General features: G+C 36.6%; 1 protein-coding gene across 2 annotated transcripts in view; it reads right to left on the reverse strand.

Moving 5' to 3' along the window:
• STK3 (serine/threonine kinase 3) overlaps nt 1-18,564 on the reverse strand; it is a 126,570-nt gene that overhangs the window by 49,120 nt on the left and 58,886 nt on the right. For both annotated transcript variants that reach the window (XM_062490492.1, XM_062490483.1), the window contains 2 exons: nt 17,863-17,988; nt 6,548-6,740 (listed from right to left, as the gene is read on the reverse strand). In XM_062490492.1, coding sequence (XP_062346476.1) covers nt 6,548-6,740; nt 17,863-17,988 — 319 coding nt within the window. The remainder of the gene's footprint in view (nt 1-6,547; nt 6,741-17,862; nt 17,989-18,564) is intronic.

Here is an 18,564-nt window from a genome sequence, read left to right on the forward strand (position 1 = left end):
CTCTAGCTAGCCTAACAGGTTCAGTTAGTGTTACACAGAAATGGATTGACATCTACCAGTTTAAAGGCCATATGAAAGTTTTTATCTCTTTGGTATTTACTTTATAAAACACTCAGGATCTTTATGCCAGAGCAAACTGATATAGGTTGCACCTTTTTTTATTTTCCTAAAATAAGATCACTTTGGTCTGAAAGTACTTTTTAAAAACTTTCATGAATAAGAGAGTAACATTATTTTCTCAACCATCTTTCAAGAACCAAGAAAATTAGAAGTATAATACATAAAGAATCCCTTAAGGACAATTAATTCACTCATCTATTCAGTAAGTTACATTTGCCACGAAAAATCTACAGCACAGTCAGTTATCTCTCCACACTTGCACTGTAAACATACTGTGCAATAGCCTGTTCCAGTCTAGAGGGATCTGGATTTTTCAGTTCTTCTAATTACTTGCTTTACAATAAGCAGTGATCATGTTTAAAAATGTTTTCCACGGTTTCAACATTTAAGAATATCTGTCTCCTATGGTCTCTACAACTTGCCTACTGCAAAGACAGCTTGGGGGAAAAGGCCATAGTAAAGCAACAGTCAGAAATTGCTGTCAAACTATAAAACACAGAGAGCACTATTGATGCTGACTAAAAACACATTCTACCTCAGCAATACCCCTGACCAGAACACAGCCAACAGGGATGTCCCCAAATAGTTGTGTAAGCAAGTTTCTTCCAAAAAGTATGCTGAATAAAAAGAATGAGGCAATGACATAACACAACACCAACTCTATGACATTGTTTCAAAAACATATCACAAATAAAATAAATAATCCTCAACACACATTTCAAAATAAAGAGAAATGCATACTCCATTCTAATGCATGTTTTGGTACAATTCAACTGATCTCATCTACCATGAAAAATTATTTTGTAATGAAGTATTTCCAACAGAAAAGTATTGTATTAATATCAAATTGATTTTAAACCAGTTTAAAAGTTCTGCTGTTAGTTAACAAGTAAGGTCAACAGATGAGGGTAACCACTTCCTACAGAAGGGAGACTCCCACTACAATCTCCTGGGAGGGCACGGGTGCTGGTATTTTGGTTTTTTGGCATTTTGGAGTAGAGGGCTTACAATGTCCTGTGGAAAATCTGTAAGTCTTTCTCTCGCTCTGTGACTACTAAGACACTTCTGCAGCTGCACATCTACAGAACAAAGCTTTCTTCCTTTTGCCAAAAGCTTCCACAGCCTTCCACATTCTGTGGATCTCCATCAACCACTCAACTGAGCAACATTTTCAGCTGCTTGGTGAAGTTATGGCTCTGGCTCTCCTATCTGAAGTGCTTCTGTGAACAACCTGTCAGTATCTTTTATTCCTTCCAAAGGTGCTGCTTTGTCACTATTAAGAGTCAGAAGCTTTGAAGCCATCAGCTTTCAGCCTTCTTTAGACCTGTATCGACCTATGTGCTCTTACCCCTGCTGCAAAGGGTACCAGAGCTTACACAACATCATACTCTGCTTAGGCTTTGTATTCCATACATTCTTATCACTACTCTCTCCCCTCACAAGGTGCCCTACAACACAGTGGCAGTAATTCTGGGAAATGGGAGACAGAAGGCTAGAGTTTTGACCTCAATCTCCAGGCAAATGCATCTAGCAGTGAACTACCACATAAAAAGCTGCCACAGCCACCTCCTTCAGCCATATTTTAAGCAGGAATTGTGACTGCATTTAATGAGTGGGAAAGTTCTGCTGCTAACACACGCCTATTAAGCAACCATCTCAGAGAATTAGAGGTCAGGCCACTGGGAACCACAAGGAAGCAGCAGTAGAAACTGTATCAGTTACTTAGGCCAGAGCAGCTGAGAGTCTACCACAGGACAGATCTAAGAAATGTTTGACTATTGAGAGCCATGTAACAAAGTCATTACTGAGTTCATAGTTTTTGTATCACAGTCATTTATACACCCAAGGCTTCATTCAGCTTCAGGCATCATTTGGCCTTTGTTTGTTGTATGACACACCTATTTATTAGAAATAATTGCATCTGGCATTTAAATGGAAAATCCACATAATTTTCAACTAAGTTGAAGCTTTCAGAGACTTTCTGAAGGATTATGAACCTAAAATATAATTTTTAATGGGGAAAAGTTTCCAGCACAAAACATTCCTTTGCTTCTTGAGAATAAGACTTGTAAAACTGGTTTAATAATTTTAGGGGTTTTTTTTTCCCCTACTCCCTGGAAAAAAGAAAAAATATTCAATGATACTACTATTATAATCATGGAATATGCAGAGTTGGACAGGACTCATCTGGATCATCGAGTCCAACTCCTGGCCCTGTATAGGACACCCTAAGAATCACACCATGTGCCTGAGAGCATTGTTCAAATACTTCCCATTAGTCCATTCCAGTCAAATTAGACTTTTTTTTCTGTTTTTAGCAAAACAAAGAACATCCACATTAAACTAGCATTCTGAAACAGCTCTCAAAAGCAGAATTACCAACACCATTATTAAAAAAAAAAAAATCCCCATTTTTAAAATATACTACTACCAGTGACATAAACTAACAACTTTATCACCAGTTAAAGAAAATGGCTTGAGAAGCAACAGAGACCTATAAACATCTATCACCTCTTTATCTATACACAGACAGGAGTAAAGCACTAGTACAGCTATATATGGCACCAAGCAAAACATCTTACTGGGGGCACAGTAAACACGCTTGACCGAAACTACATCCGTTGAAGTATCAACGCCCAGGATACAGCACCACTGAAACCAGCCCATAATACAATTTCCTTATGACATTCCTACCGGAACTAGGATGTTGAGTTGTTATAAAACACGTGTCACCATCTTTTGCTTGTCAGCTGAAACACCAGCTGTAGGATTTAGGCCTTCGTAAAGAGTTTTGAAGCACCACTCCAGAGCTCCCCAACAATACACCTTGTATCACAGAGGAAACTGACTTACAGTATCAAACAATCCCTTACCCTGGATGCTGAAATCCCTAAAAAATAATGAATAAACCAACTCTTGAATCTTCTATCAACATGTAGGTTCTACAGCATGGAGCATGTCCCACTGTAATCAAAAACACCATTATGCATACTAAGACAAGAAAGCTGAGCAAGTAAGTGCTGGAACCAAAACTGTTGACTGACAGCTGAATGACTGAACCATCACTTGCCTCAGGCTACCTCCAGTTTGCCAACTTTGCTGGAGTTAGGGTGCTCAAAACAGTCATCTGGGGAAGGAGGGAGAACAGGGAAGCAAACTTGCTGTCCCAAAGATTATATTCTTATATTCTTCTGTTTGATTAGAAGGAAGAATGTGTTCAAGAATTACACTGACTAAACCTAAAATGTTCACATTTTAGAGGGCAAAAAGTAATAAAACAAAACCTGATGATTTTTCTACATTCTAGCTGTCAAATGCCACCTCATGAGTTCTCTGTCCTCTTTTAATACATTCATCACCAAACACAAACTATCTAGAAGCTTCACCAAAGACTGAAGCAACAGTTAGAAACCCAGAATAAACCCAAACTGTACTAAGAGACAACTTATTTTCCAGCTCAAAGCAGATGGCAAATATGAATTTAATGGGGTAAAAAAGAGAAGCAGGGGAAATGTTACTGAAAAGGAGAAAAGAGAACAACCACAAGTACTCTTGGTGCACCAGAAAGCCCTAAACACTAAGCCTTTCTGAAAAACCACAAGGGGAATGTGAGGAAGCTGGTCTGAATACTAGACTCTCCACTGACATATGAAAAGGCTACACAAAAATAAGTAAAACCCAGGCAACCAAACAAAAGAAGTAATATTTCCATCATTCTCACTCTTTGCTCTACTCCACATTAAACCTCCTAAAGTTAAGTTCCTCCCAACTCTCCCATGCTCTTCATTTTCTTTCCTCCTTCCAGGTACATACCACAGAGTCTTTGTTCAGAGCATGCACAGGCATACCAAGCAAGACAGGATAAATGTTGTTTATTACTAGACTGTATAATGTATGTTGGGGCAGGAGGACAGGCCTCTTTTTGTTCCAAATCCCAATTTTATCTGGGCACAATTCCCTATTTGTGAAAAAAATATGGTTTGAGTTATTTTCTGTCATGGCTCCCAGAGGCCTCTAAGCATGGGTACTTATAAATAAAAACATATTATTGTTTCTTATTTTGTCCTTGAGCAGGGAAACAAAAGGGAGAAGGAAACAAAACATGAAACTAAACACAACAGCAATTAAGTAAGAAGTTTGTAATAAATATTTTGTGTCTCTAGGAAGGAAATGAAATGTCTCTTCCCTAGTTTACAAAGTTTATTTCTCCCAGCTTCTTGCTTGCAATGTTCTATTAGTCAACAGTATCGAAGAGCACTTTCAAGATACTCATTCTGATCCATTATAATCAAATCACACAAACATCCAGAAAGTGCCCACTTTGCCTACAAAGGTACATTGGAAAAAGCAACCAATCTCGTGAATTTGTCAAGTACAAAGAAGCAAAAAATCAAAAGGTGGCTGCCTTTCCGAGACAGCAAAGATTTTAATGTCTCTTCCTGTTGACACTTATTTAGGAATCTTCCTATTGCTCCTATTTCAGCCAATAGCACAACAATCACAGAACCAGAGCACCAGCTATAGTGGACACAATTTATATTTATTTTCAGCTGAGAGATGAAGAGGTCCCGTTCTTGAATTATTTCTAGTTTTTAATGCAAAAAATGCAAATAATGGGTGCCTAATGAAAAATACAATAAATTTTAGCAAGTAAGTGCTAAACCAAACCTGTAGCCGATAGCTGAATGATTAAACCATCACTTGTCATGAGGCAAACTACCTCCAGTGTGGTGGCTTTGCTTTGCTGCAGTTACAGGGCTCAAGACAGTCATCTACAGGAGAGGAGGGAAGGGAAGGAAACCTGTCACTTTTCCCAAGATTATTCTTGTTTAAGAAGAAAGAAGAACGGGATTAACACACATACTGAACGAAATGTCAAGGTGTAGAAAAGCAACTCCCTAACTACAGATTGTTACTGGAATCAATTAAAAATTAAAAATAACAGTATATTTTAAAAGCAATGTCTCCAGCAGACAAATAAGACATAGACTAAGAGATTGCAGTGCAAACCCGATGTCACTCTTGTGATCTGTTTGGCATATAACAGGTATGTTCTCTCAGCACACAGAAAAACTACGTGGATAGTGTGGTGCAATTCGGAAAAACTACTTACATAGAATTGACTTACAAAGACTGATTTGTCAAGCTGTGTAGAAACTGCACTAAACCCTAATTCGTAATACTTTCCACCCTAAAAATTTATTCCAAATTTTTTCTATCTTTCCTCTTTTTTTTTTTTTAATCACATAGCTGAAAACACTAAAGGAAAAACAAAATAAAACCCCGAAAAAAAAAAACACAAAAAAGCCAAACAGGAAAAATCTACAAAACTGCTTTTTTCTTCTAACTTCCTGAACACACAAAAAAAAGTTTCTGCTTTGCACTTCCAACTAATCTTGAGCAAATTACATCAGGTGTCTATGTGCAAACACAAATGCAGCTTTGTGTTTTCTATGAAACACTACAAAGTTATTTATTTGGCACTGATTTCTACCCTTGAGATATTAGCTCTCTATATTACACACACACACACACACAACTCCTCACACACACAAAAACCCCCCCAACTGCCCGGAGTTAAACATTACTTTGTGCCTCGTGAAATCAGGCAGCTACAGCCTGAATTAGAGTCATCTATTGATGCTGCCTATTCAAGCAAATAATTATATTAAAATTTGTGGACCTCAATCTGCAGTAGTCTTCAGCCAAATAATAAGTATATCAGCAAGTAACTATGTAAATGAACTATTTTTAAAACGTGTATTTATGGATACTTCAGTGTAAGCTATAATTTTATACATAAAAACATTCACAATTTTTTCCTCTTTGTTACGTACTCCCTCACATGCTGCCAAAATAAATTAGATCTTTTTAATTAGGTTTCAACAATCTTTTGCCTTAAATCAGCCATTGTTGAATTACACTCCAAAAATGTTCAAATAATTATTTGCTAAAAAATATAGATCTGCTAAGTGATAATTAATTAGAAAATGATTTTGCAGCAAAATATATAACTGATTACTGACCCCAAAGAGAGTCATGATATATTCCCAGCATCACTGACATTGAAACAGCAGCCTCTCACATGCAGCCTCTCACATAATCACGCCAGTTTAGCCTCAAGGAGCTAGTCCAAATGCATGTGAGACAGGAGACAAAGAGACAAGTAGTACAAGGGACAATTCATAGAAGGACAATTTGAGAGACCTCTAGAGAAACTTAGCAAAGCACCAAAACCAGGCTTCTGCTCTGAATCTCCCACTATAGTAAATTTTTTCTCTACAAATTATAGAGTGCTTAGAGACACAAATACCCCTCTCTCCCTGTTTTAACCACAGAACTTGACACTTAAAAGCTTTTTATGGTACCACATTGTCATGCAGCATGAAAAAACACATTATTAGAAGAAAGCAAATTAACAACATACGTTTCATGGTCCCATCTTCCTCCTCATCATCATCACTGTTTATTACCATGGTCCCCAAGTCTGACTCTAACATGGTGCTGTTGTGTTCAATCATTGTCTGACCACCTTCACTCATTGTACTGGTGGCCCTCATGGTACCAGCACTCTCTGAATTGGTCTTCACCATGGTGTGAGAGTCCAACTCATCTTCATCCTACAGGGAAACATTTACCAGAATACAGCAGATCATTAAAACAAAACAAAGGTAAGAGGCAATCCCTTATTGATTAGCTTTTTATCTTTATGTGACCTAATTGTACTGCTGGACTCCCAGGTTTAAAACTTAAAAAAAAAAAAAAAAATCACAAAATTAAAAATCTTCCATATAAAGAAAAATACAACCTCTTCTTTCTCTCACAGATGCATATCAGGGTAAGTACAACATGGCCCACACACTCACTTTGCATTAGCATTCAGTTTTGAGTTATCTCTGTGATTTTCATGACCCACTTTATCTCTCTGGGTTCCAAAAAAATCACTAACACAATTTACAGAGAGATTTTGCTGTTTTGCAAGGGACTGTTACCAGGGGTGCTGACCACCCTTAACTCAGGATCATGCCCAGCATCTGACATTACATACAGAACCCAAATGACAGGTTCATGTTCAATGTAGCTAATAAACAATCTTCTACAGAATTTTTAAAGTCCCTCTCAGGAACAAAATATCAACTTGACTTACTTCAAGTGCTCACTTCCATTTTAAAACCTTTCTTACAAATGTTGAATAAATAACTTGCTAATACTACACATAAAATCAGCCCTTGAGCACATTCTTACCCACTAAGTGTGGGGGAGATAATATCAAGGAGATAGACAGTAGCATTTTGAATTGGTAGCACTAATGGGCTAGGAATTTGAAACAGAGCACTAATGACAATCCAGTTAAAGAAATACGAAATTCATATGTAATACCAATATTTGAAACCACTAATGGGATATCCCACTGGTTTCCAAAATCTGATTTAGATTATACACACAACATCACACCATTTCAGGAGTAATATGATAGCCTGTGACTATATACATTTTCTGTATGAATAAAATCTATTACACAAGGAAAAAAACAAAAACTTAGATATTCTCATTTGTTGATTAAATGTAAGCAATAATATCTATCACTTGCAGTTCCTCTATGCCAAATTGCTATCTTTTAAATTAAAATACTACTTTCACCAGTTTTATAACCACATGTGCATCCATTTCCTCTACTGTGTCAAAACTTCATTAGAGTTCCTTGATAAACAAATTTTATCCTTGATTAGCAAAATATTTTAGCTACATCATTTGTAAGACTATTAGATAACCCTTGTTTTTTTTTATTTGCCCCTTACAACTATATATTGTTGTTATATAGAATCACAGAATTCTTTAGATTCAAAAAGACTCCTAAAATCATCAATCCAACTGTTAATCTGGCACTGCCAAGTCCACTACTAAATCATGCCCCTAAATGCCACATCTACAAGACTTTTAAGTACATTCAGGGAAATACGTAACATTAAAACAAGTCTCCACCCACTAACAAATTTCCCCTTTTTCCCCCCAGAAATCTTTGCATTGCTTTGTAGATTTTAAATGTTAAACTACAAAGAGACTTGTAAGTGCAGGGGCTGGGGGGAACAGACAGAGAACGGGACCAGAAAAAGCCCAGACTTAAACCCCTGCAAGGTCTGGGGCTTTGTGTTTCTCACTGAACTTACTCCATGGCATGGCAGACAATTTGCCTCTCACATAGACACTCATGCATGAGCTACATGGCCTGGGTGCCTGTTTCACTAAGGGCTAGTCTAGGTAGGTACAGAATATTGAGTGCAACAATACCAGCTCCTGAAAATTCTTCTATTACATCCCAACTAAGAGATAGAAAAACAGATTTAATTTTGATTCAGAAGGTCTGGCTAACAGCATAGCATAATGAAGCCAGGATACAGACCTGAACAGATTTAAATTAAAATTCAAAATGACAAAAGAATACTTATTTTCCAGATTATAATTTGCAAAAATACTGGAGTTCTTAATTTGCATTCCTTCAGGTTTTTTGGGGTTTTTTTTAGTATTTTTTCAGTTGCATTCTATTTAGCACCCTTAAAAAAAATTGTAATATACCCAAAGGTACAGACACCTTACAGTTATAGCACTAGGCAACTGTGTCAGTAAAAAAAATGAGAATATTTTGGTACTGCTCCTCCTGGTGGCAACTTCAATTTTCTTTACATTCCACCACTAAATGCTAATGTTAACCCGAATGTTTTCGACAAAATGTGTTTTTCCCCTCCTAAAAAGGGTACTCAGAAAAAAAAGTAGTTTTTGCATCGCTTCTAAAATGTGCCAGAACAGTTAAACTACAAGTGTTTCTTTCAGTACCGCAATACAACATAAAATTGACTCACAGCATACTGATGTTTCACCTATTAATCACTACAAATCTGGCATCTCTAACATACAGGCAGGCAAATCTCTGAGTTTAAGGCATATTTACATTTGATTTACCAACTAAGTTGACTAATATTAATACCCACTTGCAGTGCACATGGCCCTAAACTTACCTAAGCTGAAATAAGAAATTAACACTTTCCTGGAGCTCAAAACTTTTATTGTAGAAGTTAGTGGATAAAAGTGATGGCTAACAATACGAACAAGTATGAAATGGAGTACTAAATTACCATTTTAATAACTTCTGCTTCATTGAAAAAAATGATCTTTTATTTCTTCAGTTGAATCAACTATATGGACTTGGTTCAAAGAATAGCATTTCATTTTCCAATCTAAGAGTGCCAAAAGCCTTTATCTTAGTTTTGTCTCTCAGCAAAGAGAACAGTTATCTTTTAGCATTTAGGAGACTAGGGATCACAAAAGCCCACCTTAGTACTAGAAAAACAGTTGTCCCAAGAAGGGAAGTACACAACAATTTTGATGAATTGTGTTTTCCTTATATCAGGAATGGTGTACTGAGACAGAACAATATAAAACTTCTTCATGGCCTGTGCGGGCCTCAGAATAATTAATTTTGTAGCTAACACAGATTGCTTTCAGAACTGTCATTCTAGTATTTCCCACAAATATGAAATTCAGCTAATATGGCAGTAAACTACACTGGTTCTGAAAAGGTAACTTCATAAAAATATGCAGTGGATCCAAGTTATGGAAGTGCACATTTACATGACAGATGAAAGTGATTCCTTTATACAAATTCTCATTCATGCTTTACAGTACATAAATATTGGTGTAGAATTTGTGATCTGTTATTAGAAAAGGTAAACGCACTGATTAAATAAAAACAAACGCAATCTCAATTTAAGAAAAAAAAAAGAAAAAAAAGAAGTATTAAAGCTGAAGTGTCATGTTCTCATACTGTTTATGAAAACAGATCCAAGAATCAAACAATAAAAACAGTGAACTCTGGAGTTAAACTGTCTGCTGCTCTCCTGTGTACAAGCAACAAGCAAACAAACTTGTATTTGGAAAGGGTTTCATTTACACCTCTATACAGCGACAGAAGGTATGCGCAAGCAAGAACTCTAAAATCTCTTGAAATGCTATAGAAATGGCAATAGACTACGGAAACTCTGAATAACATCACAATGTAAAAGTACAAGTAAAGTACCAGCAAAAATCTGCAATCCTATAAGGCTAAGTCTCTGGATCTCCTTATTTACCAAAATGTTATTAACAAAATCAACCCTTAAAGCATAAAAATGCAATCATAGAGGTTTCATTATCAGGATAGAAAATTAAAAAATACTTCGGCAGAAACCGCACACAAGACTTCATGATATACTTGTAAAATAAAAGATCACACAGAAGTTTTCTCAGAGAGGTTTGCCTTGCAGACCATAGCTGAATCTACACCACCACAGAACTGAATGAGCCAAGGTGATACAGATTAATGGATTTTTCTACTGCCTTTTAAAAATCAGGAGGGATAAAGACTGATAAACTAAACGAGAAGTAAATAAGGCAGCAGTTATCTAAAATCTCTCTGCCTGTGGTTTGGCATGTGAAAAGAACACTAGAGGGCAGCAAAGACGGCCAACTCGGCGGCAAGGTGTTAAATGAAGATTTATTTACACGCTGACAGAATTGAGTATCCTGTAAAATAATTTCATTTACTATTAACACCTCATCATCACCTTTGAAAAATGTAGCTGTAGTCAATTATCTTTTTTTAAAGCACTGTAGTAGCTGCATAAACACAATATAGTTTGGTCAAGCAATACGATTTCGTAAAAGCTCCTCACAAACAAAGCCAAACTTCCACCTAAGTATATGATTAATACTGAGCACACAAAGCTTAGACCCATCAGTAAAACAGGAAAAAACTTAACTTTCAGCACACTGTCAAATCCCACCACATTCAACAGACATCTGCCACAAAACAGCCCTTAAGCCTGTTTTTTACCTCCAGGTAATGACACCTTCCTGCGTTCTCGTAGCTCCCCATGTTTATTCTCCCTATAACCAATTTCTGGCTCCACAGTGCTGTGGATTTTAACAGTATATTTCTAACTTCAGGACACTTAAAGGACTGCAATTGATTTTAATTAGCACATACGTCAAGTGTTCTTTGGCATGAAGAAAAAAACGGCAAGGAAAGAGAAAGTTTTAACACTTTCATGCAAAATTACATGTACATATACATATATATGTGTGTATATATATATATATATATATAACATACACATGCAAACACATGAAAGAAGCATGAAAGCAAATATAAAAACTTTCAGAAAAGTACAGTACAGTGTATCAGATATGAAATACAGAATAACTCACCTGATTCACTAGTTCCTTTACAACAACACTATAAATTTTGTAAAAATATAAAGGAATAATTACAACAATTATTTATTTTCTCAAAATACAGATGCCAACTTTTCATAATTAATACAGGATTAACCAAATAACCTTTTTTATGAATTAATAAATAATCCTATATATACGAATAACTGCTTATCAAGAGTTGGCTTTGATGTTGATAGTTGCCAACCACTAAGTGCCCAAGAAAATGAATAGGATGACTGAAGTAGTAATTTCTTAATTTAATACTCTAAAAGATTTAAACATTTCTCACATCATAGAGACATAAAAATGTAAAAGAAAACATACAGAGAGCTGCTTGTTAGCTCATTCCTTTAAAGGTCCACAGAAACAAATATTTAGACATGTTTTCTATAAGCTGCCGGGCAACGAGTTACTTTACATTCCCATAATACAGCAGCCCAGCCTCAGCATCCACTTCACATCACACTTCCAAAAATGCACAAACAGAGATTGGTCATGTCCCATAATGCCTAAACTAACATTTAAACTTTGATATTGGGATTAACCTTCTGTATGAAGGCAACACTTGCGATTTTTGCTTAATTAAAAAAACCTGTACAACTACCTCAGCACCTATCCAAACATGTCATTTTGTCAGAAAACATTCTCATCACATGAGGAGCTCTCATAACAGGCATAAAATCAATTGAACACACTACTTATAATGATATATCTCTCAGGAAGGATACATGAAGACTATTCAACCTGGACATTTATTTACAGCTCTATAATACAAAGTTTTGAACAGCAAAAAACATTTACACTATAATTGACAACTTCTCATGCTATAAAATGTTCACAGATGGTGGTGAAAAAGAAAAAAAAATTAATCAGTTTTAGGGATATGTCTCTTTCTCACCTGAGGACAACTACCTGAATTGACCCTGAAAATTAAGTACATAATTGTGAAAACTTTGCATCTGATTAATTCTTCAAATACACACAATCCATTCTACTTCAGTTACTTAAGTCACTTTTAACTTGAGTGCCCATTAACACACAATATTAAGAAGGCATTAAAGCACAAAACCTTATTCAAATGTAACTGTTAGGGTTAAAACAGGTTTCCTAACATAAGAAACTTTGCAGCTAGAATATTTTACACCTTCCTTCTTGATGGGTCTCAAATCATGTACTAGTGAGTAACAAGCAGAACTGCTCACAATTTACATAGGAAATTCTTGGGGGGTTAGATCAATAAATTCAAGCCCTTGACAGGTTCACTGAAACCATTCTTTTTCAATAGTATATGGATGCAATTCTGCCCATGAGAGACCTTTAACATCAATAAACTCTACTTAACACTAACACCAATATTTGCTCTTGCTTTTAGATGTTGTTAAATACGCATTTGTCAAAGTTCACGTCTGGGTTTGCATTTCTCTAGTAAGGCCTTTACAGTAGCTTGATTGGGAAAAGATCCATTTTTGAGGTGTTATTTGTCAAAACTGAAGTGTCAGGTGGCTTTTACTTTGCAAGTGAACAGTGACTCCAGTTCTATACACATTCTAAAAACATTTATAGATATTAAAACATGAAGAAATATATACATTACTTACTGTCACTACTACTACATAAGGTAACACAGAGACTGTCATTAGCTCTTCCTAGGACTGTTGACATCACTGCAGACTTATCAAGACCTGTATTACCACTTGAACTATAGGATCACGTAGTCATGCAAACTACATACAAGCAGCCCTGTATTTCTTATGGGGTTCTGTGAAACTGATATATAAGGAAGAGGAATGTGTAAGGGTTATTTATCCCTGAATGCTGGACTACTCACTTCATCCACTACCAAACTGTACACCAGCTATACCAAACTGGCACTCAAATTGTCTGCTTTCCCTTTCCAAAAGGAAAATAATAAACATGCAGAAGCGCAGATAGAATTAGTTTACTGTTTTTCTGGCAGTTCCACAAACAAGTCCAAATTAAATGAAAGACACAACTTTTGAGCTTATTCTCAAATTATACATTATTTTGAAGTGTAGGCTTGGGGGATTGATTGTTTCTTTTTCTAAAATGACAAACACAAATATTGCAATGTTTAAATTTTATTCTTCCAGATATTTATCCTGGTTTCCTCAAATAACTTGTGGATCCATTGATTAATCTCTGCCTCGTATGCTTAAAAAACTAAAATCAGAATACCACTTAGTTCAGGCTTCACTTACACCTAACATGTGCAGCACTTTTCTACTCTGCAGTATATGAGCAACATACATTCAAGAAACAACTTACCAGATGATGTCTTTAATTGAAAAGAAAATGGTAAAAATTTCAAAGAATCACAAAATATTTTAGATTGGAGGGCACCTTAAAGATCATCTAGTTACAACTCCTCTACCACAGGCAGGGACATCTTCACCTACATCAGACTGCTCAAAGTCCCATCCAACCAAACCTACAATACTTTAGGAACAGGGTGTCCACAGCTTCTCGGGGCAAACTGTTCTAGTGTTACACACCGTCCCCACAAAAAAATCCTCCTAATATCTAATCTCAATCTACCAATCTTCAGTTAAAAGCCATCATCCCTGTACTATACAGTGCTATAGTACACTATACTACATGCCCTTGGAAAAAATTCTACAGCTTTCTTGCAGCACCCCCTAGGCACTGGTACAACTTTATGCTGCTGTTTCCTGGTTTGGATGAGTTTGCACTTCTGGTTGATCAGAACCCTTGGTGACAGCAACTGGACAAGATTCTCGTGCTATCTCTTAAATGAATCTGGAATTCCTTACAATGATACTGCACTGAAACTCTTGCAAGACACAGGAAGTCTGTATTATAACCAAAACAATTACCAAAACCCGTCCGGAACAAAGTTTGTTCTGCATTGTGACACACAAAAGATATTCATAGGTCACTCCAGAAACTGTTTTTGTCAACAAAGAAATCCCTCCTCACCTCACCATCAATATTCTTCATTTCAATCACTTGTACTCTCACTTTTCCTAATAAAGCTAAGTATTTCAAAACTTTTTTCACTCAAGGCTTACCAAGCAATACAAAATTATTTGACATACATTTACTGATAGCAAAAGTCACACTTACTACCAAATACCACCAGTTAGAACAACTGTTAAATATTTCATCCTAACTACAAATCTTATCACAGATTATTTTCTTGAATCATAAAAATGTGTGGAAACTTAGTGAACTAAAAAAATCTCAATAGCATTAAAAAAATACACAAAAATATTTTTATACTAAGTACAAAAATCTTCTTTTACTTGATCTTTTTATAATGGCACACTTTTGAAAAGGTTTAATTCTTCAATATAAACTTTACAGCAAAAACACCTGGACATCCTCTTGTCCATTACAAGATATTCTTACATGTCTCTTAACAGCCCCTGTAAAAATCATTTGGTATTATTTATTAATTAGTTAAACAATTACAGCCTGGAAGCCAGCATCTGCAGTAAAAAATAAAAAGGAGTCCACAACATCATATAACAAAGGATGATAAAAGCATTCTGAAAGAACATATTGCTGAAGTTTTTACCCAGACACTCTCATCCTTCTCTTTTTGCCATCTTAAAGTCTCATCTGGTGATCCCTTCACTCAAGGGAATACTACGAAGCTTTATTTTCCAATTTCTCCTCTTCTTTCACTGAGCTGAAGCCATGCTCTTTGTATTTTTCTACTACCTTTATTTTCTGAACTGACTAGTCTCATGCACAAGCCCACTTTCATGGCTTTCTCCTATTCTATCACTCTGTTCAGTACTGAGAAGACAGCTCTGCCTCAAATTTGCCTCTTCCCTTACTCACCTGTGAAGCTTTCAAGCCTTTACTCTTTTCTCACATCCTGTACAACTACAGGCAGGGCTGCCTCTAGCCCTCTGAAAGGCTGGCTTTTAGGACTCCTCTACATCATGATCACAAAGAAGAACTAAGCAAGGTATGCAAACGCTGAGCTGCCAACTGCTCTGACCTTCTGCCTTATATTGAAGAGCAATTTTGTCAAGCAGAGGTTGACTTCTGGTTCTGTGTTTGTTGATGCTCATGCACTGATACATGATTTATAGCCCCTAAAATTCTATTAGTGTAAATAAAATAATTACAGACTTAGCATTTCCACATACTACAACGGCACTCATTTTTAAGAGCAAATCAACCTTTTAACAAAAGTGTCTAATTAGACAAACTAGGCACTACATTTGACAAAGTTGCCAGGAGATGCAGGGAGGTGAGCAATCCTTTTCTTCTGCTCCACACTGCTGACACCACACCTGGAGTACGGGGTCCAAAGCCGGGCTCCTCAGTATGAGAGATGTGGACACAGCAGAGAGAGTTAACAAAGGGCCACAAAGATGACCAAGGCACTGGAACATCTCTCCCATGAGGAAAGGCTAAGAGCTGGAACTGCTCAACCTCGAGAACACAAAGCTCATAGGGGACCTCATTAGTATGTGCAAATATCTGAAGGGCAGGTGCAAAGAGGATGAAGTCAGTGGTGCCCAGTGACAGGAACAGAGGCAATGGGCATATAATGAAATGAAGGAGGCTTCCTGTGGACATCAGGAAACACTTTTTGTACCATTAGGGTGACTGAGCATTGTTGGCATGAGCCACAGAGGGAGGTTGTGGAGTTTCCTTCCTTGGAGATATTTAAAAGCTGTCTAGACACGGTCCTGGGTAGCCAAACCTCAGTGGCCCTGCTTAAGTAGCTGGGTTGGACAAGATGACTGCAGCAAGTGCCTGCCAATCACAACCACTCTGTGATTCTGGCTTTTCAGCCCTGTTAACCAAAGATACTCCTGTTACTTTCAGATTTGAGGCACTTATCTTCTATACTTAGTGACAAGCAGACTCTTGTCATCTTTTCTACTCATAACTTGGTCCCTTACTGCAACACAAGAGCTCATGGAAGAATTCCCAACTACTACAATGGCAACACAAGTAACAGATTGCTGCCTCAGTCCTGGATTTGAGGTTCTCTTATACTGAAAGTTGCTAAATGGGGGGAAGTATGGAGGGAAGGAGCGTGGGAGTGGCAGTGGGGAGTGCAGTGTTACGTTCTGACTTCTGTAACCATGCAAGAACCATGAGATGCTGCTAAATGCTGCCTCAGTTGAGATGAACCAAATTTGCGTTATACCCTTCCACACAGTAGTGGAAGAGGGAGATGTACACTGGCATGGACTGTGCCTGGCAATGTGATCTGAACCTCAGACTAAGTAATCAGATGTCATGTCTAATTTTGGGTTAATGCAAAAAAGACATCAACAGTGCTCAAGCATTTAACATCTCCTGTTCAGAAGGCAATAGCATGGATGAAAGCAAGCTAGTAAAGATATCAGATTTTTATGTCAGTAATAAATCAGTCTCTTCAAAAATCAACTGTTCAGTAAGCCAAGTCACAAACATCAACTCTGCATGTCAAGTCACACAAAGGAAAATTTCCTAATGGAAAAAAATTATCTCAGCCTTCCCTGTTTATTACTGACTAAGCAAATACAATTCAGAGTAAATCACCTTTACAAAAACAAAAAACAGTATTCTTAGAACACACTCTAAGAATAGAAAAAAAGAAATCACAGCCAACCACACTGATTGTTGGAGACACAAAAGATTGCACAGAATCTGCTTGAAAACTATTCCTATATATAGATCATCACATAGCACTCTGTAACTAGGATTCTACAATTTGCTATAGGATAAACTGCATCTCCTGCACTGCTCTTTTCTGTTTGCTCAAAGCTGTAACATTCCAGTCTCCATCTTCTCTGTGCTCTTCCTGGATGACCCTGAATGACCACACATTGTATGCGTGGCAATACATTTCTTTGAAGCACATTCTGCTGCATTGCACAAGATTAACCTGAAATAAATTATGAGGGGAAGAATAATAATGCCAGGAACACAGACTTATTCTTAACACTGCCAAACAATTCTAAATACAAAATACTTATCATGCAACCTGCTTCTCTCCTGAAACATATGCTGACAATGTCATCTGAAGTGCCATCACTGTTTTCATGTCACTTGACTCAAACCACTGCAATCTCTGCTTATTGAGTGTCTTCATTAAGTACTCTGTGTATTAGACTTCACCAAAAAAAAAAAACAAACACCAAGCAAAGTGCCCTGAACTAAAAACTAAACCACTTAAATAGAAGTCCACCTGTGAAAGTAGAACCTTAAACAATTTTCAGGGTTTTAATGTTAGTCTGAATAGCTGAAGTTGATGTGATTTCTCTTCCCACTTCCTAGAAAAGCTTTTACTAAGACATTTCATGGAATAGTGCTGAAAGCTGGCTTATACAGCATTACTCATAATTAAAGAGTGGAATACTCAGAACTCATAGGCTTAAAACCACACAGAAAACCGGTTTAAAAAAAAAAAAGTATTTTAACACAATGACAGGAAGTAGGAGAAAACCAGCTACTTATTGTTAAGTATAGGTGGTTATAGGAAAAACGGGTACACACCGAATTTTCTTCCTCCTCTTCCAGTTCTCTCTGCTGTTCCTCATGTCGCTTTGCCTTTATCTCCATAGCTTCAGTGATCAGGTCCCTTAAAATTGAAACCGGCTTAGCATTCTTAATAAATGTATGCTAGGGAAAAAAAAATCATTAAAATATGTAATATCATTACAGCAGTTGTGCTTCAGATTTAATTACAAGTCCTATTCAACACCACAGGTTTCACTGATAAACAGTATCATACATTATACAATAACCAAAATCTACACCAACATAATGTACAGTATATTTCAGCTGCTTCATAACTAAAATTTTATTTTAACTATTTTTATTAGCTGCAAGCCTTGGGAAATGTAATCCCTTAATAACTGTCTTATGACTGAGGGTATAATTTCCCAAAGGAATTGTGCAGTAAGTTGTAAACAGAGAGGCGATTATCTGACATGGAAAACCAATGTTTTTCAGGTGTTAGTTTCATAATTTAATTTATCTTAACAAATTGAGAGTATAAATTAGTGGCTCGAACCAGAGCATCTGTGGCTGCTTACTTCAACAAACCTATACTTTAAATGTCATAAAATATTTCTTGATCTATGATGCTGAAACATGGCACCAGTAAAAAAAAAAAAAACCCTTACTTTTAGCAGGAAGTTTAATTTTTAATTTAAGGTCATTTAAAACATTACTTCTTCATTTAAGACTAGGTGC

The sequence above is a fragment of the Cinclus cinclus genome, chromosome 1, assembly GCF_963662255.1.
Source record: "Cinclus cinclus chromosome 1, bCinCin1.1, whole genome shotgun sequence".
Taxonomy (NCBI): Eukaryota; Metazoa; Chordata; class Aves; order Passeriformes; family Cinclidae; genus Cinclus; species Cinclus cinclus.